Genomic DNA, 8486 nt, shown 5'->3' with positions numbered 1-8486 from the left:
CCATAAAAAATCAGCCAAGGGGTTTACAGTATATCAGTAGTGACTCGGGTTAGAAGAATCTCTAGATAATTTAATCTGAAATCTGTAAAAATTATAGTGAATAAGATTTTACTTAAGCTCAATGCATATAGGTCTTAAAGGAAAACTCCACTTTTTTTGAAAATAGGCTCATTTTCCAACTCTCCTAGAGTTAAACAGTTGAGTTTTACCATTTTCGAATCCATTCAGCCAATCTCTGGGTCTGGCGGTAGCACTTTTAGCTTAGCTTATCTTAGCATAGAACATTGAATCGGATTAGACCGTAAGAATCTTACTCAAAAATGACCAAAGAGTTTTGATATTTTTCCTTTTTAAAACTTGACTCTTATGTAGTTACATCGTGTACCAATACAGGCGGCAAATGAAAAGTTGCAATTTTCTAGGCCAATATGGCTTTTTTAAATTTTACGTCGGTCTTAGTACATGGAAGTGTCTTTTAAAGTTTTAAATAGGAAAAATACTGAAACTCTTTGGTCATTGTTTAAGCGAGACGCTTATGGTCTAATCAGATTCAATGATCTATGCTAAGCTAAGCAAAAAGTGCTACCGTCAGACCCAGAGATCGGCTGAATGGTTTAGAAAACGGTAAAACTCAACTGTTTAACTCTAGGGGAGTTGGAAAGTGAGCCTATTTTCAAAAATAGTGGAATGTTCTTTTAAGTGCAAAACGGCACAATGAGTCCTCATTAGTCGTCTTTCCAACACATAAAGCTCAATCAGATAAATATTTTAGGAAAAACAAATAATAATTTACCAATACTGTAAACCACCGCATACTGAAGGTTGGAGAGTAAAGAGTGACTCTCCTCTATCAAACACACCAGTAAAAACAGTCAAAACATGTATTACATCCAGCATTGAGGCATACAAGCCTGAAGCACATAATAATACTGATGACCAATCAGCATCAGTGTAACAAACCTGCACTCTCAGCAATCACCAAACGTCTCCACGTGCTGTTTCACAGTTGCAAAAAACAAACAAAAATAAGGCTAAAATTCATTAAACCCTATATAATGTAAAGCATCAGTACAGTATTTGGCAAATAAAAGACTGGAGTGCACACGTGCATGGCATTTGCAAGTATACATTCATTAAAGGTACAAGCTAGCTTGATACAAACGCCCAAACAACAATTGCTTTGGGATTTGTTTCTCAGACTCACAGTACAATTTTTTTTTTTTGTTAGTTTTTTTTCACTGAGTCAGAAGGTATCATGTACAGTACAGTAAAGTAGTTTAATAGCCTTTGGCATAAACTGGGACAGAAAGCTAGCTGCCAAGTGCTCACAGTACCCAGTTTCTGTAGCTAACGCCAACAGAAAAAAACCTTGCGACCATTCCAGGAACGGCGCTTGTAACGGTATTATACTTTTTTTTGTTGTTGTTGTTGTTTTAGAATCTTTCCCGCAATATTCAGAAGCACGAAGATGATACAAAAATGACTAAATACAGAATTGAATTGCTTAAATATTCTCCCTTTGACCTTGTGGAAGAACTGGTGTCTGCAGTGCATTCTGGGTACTGCAGAGAGTACGTACATGAGGCTTTGTGACTGAAAACTGTATTGCATGTATGAGGAATAAGTGCAACCGGAGGCATTTATGAGGGTTATTCTGTGCTTCGTACCGTTATAGAGTCTGTTTTTGCGAGGGCCGCGTTAGTACTCGGTGTCAGAGCTGTCTGCGGGGTCAGTGTTGCGTGAAAGCATGTAGTTGTCCATGTCTATTGAGGGGCAGTTGTGAATGGAATAGCGTAGGCGCTCGGCTAGTATGGCCTGGTTTGTGTAGGGAGGAAGGCGCAACTGGAAGAAGCACGTCTGGGCCGTAGGAAGTCCATTCACAGGCTGTTGAGAGAACAAAGTGAGACTAAAGACCTGGGCTTCATCCCAATTCACATACTGCCGTTGGACATGGAAAGTTCATATGCATAATTAGCTAGTCTGAATGATCGGACAATATTTGTTGATACTGTCAATATTGGCCAATAACTGTGACCATTTCTGTAACTTTTTAACATCTGACAAAAAAACAGACAACATAATTTTAAAAATTACCATTTTGGGGTACATTTTAATAAAATAATTGTTTGCTAAATTATCTTTCCATAAAGTATTTTTTCCTGTGTCCCTTTCAGTTTTTAAATCTGACAAACATTTCATATAAATAAACATTAATAATCATATAAATAAAATATATTTTTACAATTTAAAATTTGGGGGTAATTTTTCTGTAAAATACAGGTGCATCTCAATAAATTAGAATGTTGTGGAAAACTCAAATTGTGAAACTCATGTATTAAATAAATGCATTGCACACAGACTGAAGTAGTTTAAGTCTTTGGTTATTTTAATTGTGATGATTTTGGCTCGCATTTAACAAAACCCCAACAATTCACTTACCAATTCACCCACCAATTCATTTCATCAAATTAGAAAATGGTGAAATGCCAATCAGCTAATCACCTCAAAATACCTTCAAAGGTTTCCTGAGCCTTCAAAATGGTCTCTCAGTTTGGTTCACTAGGCTACATAATCATGGGGAAGATCTGACAATCATGACACCCTTCACAAGGAGGGTAAGCCACAAACATTAATTGCCAAAGAAGCTGGCTGTTCACAGAGTGCTGTATCCAAGCATGTTAACAGAAAGTTGAGTGGAAGGAAAAGGTGTGGAAGAAAAAGATGCACAACCAACCGAGGGAACCGCAGCCTTATGAGGACTGTCAAGCAAAACCGATTCAAGAATTTCAGCAAAGATTTACAAGGAATGGACAGAGGCTGGGGTCAAGGCATCAAGAGCCACCACACACAGACGTGTCAAGGAATAGCCCAAGTTGCTTGAAGTCCAGTGTTACATTTCCACAGTCTGTGATGATTTGGGTTGCAATGCCATCTGCTGGTGTTAGTCCATTGAGTTTTTTGAAAACCAAAGTCACTGCACCTGTTTACTAAGAAATTTTAAAGCACTTCCTGCTTCCTTCTGCTGACCAGCTTTTTGAAGATGCTGATTTAATTTTCCAGCAGAGTTTAGCACCTGCCCACACTGCCAAAAGCACCAAAAGTTGGTTAAATGACCATGGTGTTGGTGTGCTCGACTGGCCAGCAAACTCACCAGACCTGGACCACTTAGAGAACCTATGCGGTATTGTCAAGAGGAAAATGAGAAACAAGACATCTAACAATGCAGATGAGCTGAAGGCCACTGTCAAAGAATCCTGGGGTTCCATACCACCTCAGCAGTGCCACAAACTGATCACCTCCATGCCACGCCGAAGTGAGGCAGTAATTAAAGTAAAAGGAGCCCCTACAAAGTATTGAGTACATGTACAGTAAATGAACATACTTTACAGAAGGTCAACTTTTCAGTAAAAAAGTTTTTTTTTATTGGTCTAATGAAGTATTATAATTTGTTAAAATAGTGAATTGGTGGGTTTTTGTTAAATGTTAGCCAAAATCATCGCAATTAAAAGAACCAAAGACTTAAACTCCTTCAGTCTGTGTGCACTGAATTGATTTAATACACAAAGAAAGTTTCACAATTTGAGTTTAATTACTGAAATAAATGAACTTTTCCACGACATTCAAATTTATTGAGATGCACCTCTATATTCAAAAGGTAATTTCATTATGTGTATATATACACACACACACACACACACACCTAAACTAGTTTTCCTATGTCTCTATATAAGTTATGATATCTACTGACAAACTTTCATATAAATAAACATTAAGAATCATATAAATAAAAATACATCATTTAAAATCTTTCCTGTTTTAGCTGAATTTTTTTTAAATAATTTAATATAACCTTGCGAAAATAAATCATGTCTACATCTAATTCGTTGTCACAAAATTCTGTTAAATTAAAATAATTTTGTAATTAACTAAAATATATATTTATGCAGCTTTATTTAGTTAAATTCATTCAATGATTTTAATCTATTTTTAAATAAGTATACTGTAAAGAAAATATTCCAGAGCAATTTTTTCTACATCTCATTTCTAGTCATTAAATTTTATATATTACATTATTACATTTTATATATTAAATGAATATATATATATATATATAAATTTATTTTTTTAATTTTAATAAAAGAAATTATTATAAAAAAGTAATTTTTTTACAAATATTTTTTTTATATATTTGTTTTATTATTAGTATATAATATATATATATATATATACATACATACACACACACACACACACACACACACATATATACATTCATACATACATATACATATATATTTTTTTTGTATATAATAAAGAAGATATTCTATACCTGACAGTAGCCTTACCCGATCAACTTTGATGATCTGAAATTTTTGTGTGATATCTGCCGGATTGGATGGCAGTCTGGAACGTCCGGACACGAAGCGCAGGAACAGGACTCTCTCTTCATTGGTGAATTCCTCGAGGCTCTGCCAGAGCCAGCCAATGAGCTGATGGCTGTCAGTAATGTCACGGTATCGTACCACCTTCTTCAACATTTCCACAGAGACCTCGGGCAGGCCACACACCAGCTGTTCCAGCTGTCGAGCCGTGAGCAGGGAAAGCAACGGGACTGGGATAATTGAGGACATGCCCTCCCTCACTGCTGCCACCTACATACACACAAAAACTACGTTACCTTTCTTTACTGTCAGCATGCAAGATCACTCTATATGAACTATTCCTTTAAGTGAAATGTATAACTAAGCTCATTTTAATTCTAAAGTGTCTGGATGAGAGGCAGATACCTGTCTGTCCATCTCATGAAGTCTGTAGTGCAAGGCTCTCTCCACATAATCGTTCCTGTTGGAGAATGTCAGAGGGACGTAGTGCCCACCAGGAATCACCGGAACCAATGTGCCATCAGCACTGTGAGCCACAAACGAGTCCAGAGGGATCATCTACAAATCCAGAATAAAAGACAGTGAGAAAGTCATGTCTGAATGGATGATCTCTGCTGGTCTCTCGGGTCTGTGTGCCTCACCACTGTGAAGTTCTCTTCATTGATCACGCTGTTGTCCAGGTGTAAGATGCCCTGAAGTGAGCGGTACGTGAGCAGATCCACCTCCTCCAGGTCGGCGGCTCCCAGAGGAATACAGCACAGCTGTTTCCACACCCACGGCGCCAGGTGAAGATCTAAAGGCTTTTTGGTTCGAATGGCCACCGCCATTAGGATCCCCAAGAAGCGAAACTGCACCATGTGATCATCTGAGACTGCAGCTGGGTTCAGTAAGAACCTGTCCAGACAATGGAGGTTAGTAGAAAACAGTTTTTCTATTTAGAGCCAATAGAGTGCTGCAGGGATGACACATTTTTGTAGACTAAAACCAGAAACTACTGACTTTTTGTCAAGTAAACCAGGGTGAAACTACCTTTTGGTTTAGCCTATAAAAAGACATCATCACTATACATTCTACTTCTGCATTTCATTATTTACAACGTACCTGTCCGTGTTGCTACCAACATCTGCAGAGCTGTTGGGAGTGTGAATGAGAAGCTCGACCACACCTGACTGCAACTCCTAGGAAAATAGAATTCGGTTTTGGATGCCTGAAAGTGTAAGCAACCCTCCCTTTTAAGAAAATGGACTTACCTGGCACATTTCGGTAATGGTGTCGTCAAACACGCCGCCGGCGTCATCCGCCCCTTCTCCAACCAGTTTCACCTTCCATGCTCTGGAGGGCAGACGCAGCTCAGTAGGGTTCAGGTTCACCACCTGTTTGGCTATCTGCACGAAAATGGGCTTGCTAGAGCGCCCCCTGTGGATTGGAGGACAAGGTTAGATCATTCAAGTAAATAGTTTACATCTTGGCAAAAAAATAAAGAAAATTATATATAAGCATTTACTGTGAATTAGATTTATCAAGAAACATCTTGATGTTTTGTAGTATTTTGGCTTATTTAATGCTTAATTTGTCTTATTCTAAAACATTATTAAATTATATATATATATTTTTTCCCTTTTTTCACAAGTACATTATATCGAGCTCAGGTTCAGAAAAAAAAAAAATATATATATATTAATAACAGTGTCTATAAAATAATAATTATAATAATACATATCGTTCATTATTACTATTTTAATACTCCACAGAAAAGTAATAATTACAAAAATAAACAAAGAAACACTCTGAAACGCTGAAAACAGCTCATGAGCTGCTTGCATGTAATAGAACACATTGCTGCATTTCGCTCTGAATCACACAGCACATTTATTTATTTCATTAAATCACAGACTTTTGAAAGTATCGCTAATCCATTTTGTGATTTTGGTGAATTTGTGAATCTGATTCATTGTGCAGCCCTGGTTAAAAGCTCATACCTGGTGGAGATCCGTTTGACTGTTATCTGGGGACCGTAGGTCTTTCCCTGGGTCATGGTTCTGCCGATAGTGCGAACGAGAGGAAGTGTGTTGACTTTCGGGGACAGGAGGCCTCGGAGTTGGCCCTGTACGATTGCAGTGGTACCAGAGCTATAGCGGGAAGCATTTACCTGGAAACCAACCAACCAGACAGTGACACTGTCAGACAAAACTTCTGCATGGATATCGACCTACACAGACCTATTAGTCTGGAGCTAAAAAACAGGATCCCCATAACAAGGAACATTTTCACACTGGACACAAATTCAGCTGAGCTTAGAAAATGATGAAAGGTTCTTGGCAGGGAGTCAAGAGTACAGTGTTTTTCCAGTGAAACATCAGCATCGAATGCTGTAATTCACATGAATGTGTGTGTGTGTGTGTGTGTGTTTGTTTTATTATTGATTGGTGTACCTGACAGCGGGGGTCGAGGTTCAGAAGCCTCCAGGACTTGTACATAAGATCAGAGAAGTGGTACAGTACTCTGAGACGGGTGTTTAGCACTTCAGGGCTGCAGTCTTTGAGGGCGTTATACTGCGGAGGCACGCACTGAGGCAGACCCAGCTGCATCCCTGAACAACCTACAAAATACACAGTCAGAGCTGTTGACATGAAATGCAAAAACAAATCTCACATCCAACCGCTGAGGAACTGATCCTAGAACAGATGTTCACTGATGAGGTTTTTTTTTTTAGATATACTAGGATTCAGCAGAAACATATCTGAATTACAGGGTTTATAGCTTTTGACAAATACATTTTCAGGATTTTCAATCAGTCTGCCTTTTGTTTGTTGCTACTGGGTAAGGAGTTTTACAAATCATATTTGTAGAGTCTGTACTAAAAAGCAACTTCTAATCAATAAAATATTTTAGAGACAAGAATAAATACAATATAATTTACAATATACAATTATTGTTGTATATTGTACATTTTTATATACAAATATACAATATTTTTTTTACCTTATTGTGTCAGACCAAGGCTGCATCTCATTGCAAGTTTTACTTGATCTTAGTGCAGCGTTCAACACTATAGATCATGACATATTTACAGATCGATTACTAAACTGTACAGGTATTCAAGGGCAAGCTTTAAGATGGTTAAGATCCTACCGATCCGATCGCTACCACTTTGTTTATTTAAACAGGGAGTCATCTCAATTATCACCAGTTACATATGTAGTGCCACAGGGATCTGTCCTAGGTCCTCTACGATTTTCAATATACATGTTTTCCCTTGGTAATATTACTAGAAAATACGGAATTAGTTTACATTTTTATACTGATGATACTCAACTATATATTTCAACAAAACCAGATGAAACTTCTAAATTATCTAAGCGAATTAAAAATTTAAAAGACTGGATAATTGTCTCCTATTGAATTCGGATAAGACAGATATTACTTTTTGGGCCAAAAAGCAGTACATAGAATCTCTTTATTTTGTTGATTTCTTTCTGTTAAAAAATAAATAAATAAATAATTTTACATTTCAAAATTAAAACTTACATTTTTGCAATTTTGTTTCATAGTACCAATAAGAACGATCTTACTATTGAACAGTGCTAGTTGTTTGGTGCATAAGTAAACATTATTAGCTGTTACACATGTAGATGATTTCAAACAGTTTACTTATGAAGTTCCAAGGCAGCTCACTGGGATTTGTTTGTACCTGAAGCTCTGGTTGACAAAGCCGGTGTGGTCCAGGCTGAGGTATGACAGCGTCCAGCCGAGATCTGCCTGATGTTCTTGCCCTGTAGAGCAGTAACCAGAGTGGGCTCTTTGACAGGATTGGAATGACCCAGACCCAGCTGCAATACACATTAAAAGGACATAAGTGCCACTAAATATTCACAGATTCTCAAATATACACAGAAAACATCATTGCTGACAGTACCTGGGCCTCACAGTTGCATCCCCATGCATACACATCTCCAGTGTTGGATAAGGCAAGGATGTGTTCACAGCCCACAGCAATATCCTCAATGAAGACGCCCTCCAAAGCGGGAATGATCTGCGGCCGGTTGTGATTCTTCAGCATGGAGTCCGGCAGACCAATCAGACGCTCTGTGAAAACATGCATGC

The 8486-nt window shown here is 37.7% G+C and overlaps 1 protein-coding gene across 5 annotated transcripts in view; it reads right to left on the bottom strand.

Annotated features, from left to right (window-relative positions):
- Positions 1-442: 442 nt before the first annotated feature.
- LOC132116998 (probable E3 ubiquitin-protein ligase HERC1) overlaps positions 443-8486 on the bottom strand; it is a 74755-nt gene continuing 66711 nt past the window's right edge. For all 5 annotated transcript variants that reach the window (XM_059525967.1, XM_059525970.1, XM_059525968.1 and 2 more), the window contains exons 69-78: positions 8299-8468; positions 8074-8212; positions 6815-6981; positions 6362-6531; positions 5633-5798; positions 5484-5560; positions 5024-5276; positions 4788-4940; positions 4347-4652; positions 443-1884 (exon numbers count right to left, since the gene is read on the bottom strand). In XM_059525967.1, the coding sequence (XP_059381950.1) occupies positions 1699-1884; positions 4347-4652; positions 4788-4940; positions 5024-5276; positions 5484-5560; positions 5633-5798; positions 6362-6531; positions 6815-6981; positions 8074-8212; positions 8299-8468 (1787 nt within the window). In that variant the 3' untranslated portion in view covers positions 443-1698. The remainder of the gene's footprint in view (positions 1885-4346; positions 4653-4787; positions 4941-5023; positions 5277-5483; positions 5561-5632; positions 5799-6361; positions 6532-6814; positions 6982-8073; positions 8213-8298; positions 8469-8486) is intronic.

The sequence above is a fragment of the Carassius carassius genome, chromosome 36, assembly GCF_963082965.1.
Source record: "Carassius carassius chromosome 36, fCarCar2.1, whole genome shotgun sequence".
Taxonomy (NCBI): Eukaryota; Metazoa; Chordata; class Actinopteri; order Cypriniformes; family Cyprinidae; genus Carassius; species Carassius carassius.
This window is presented reverse-complemented; position numbering and strand designations above follow the sequence as displayed.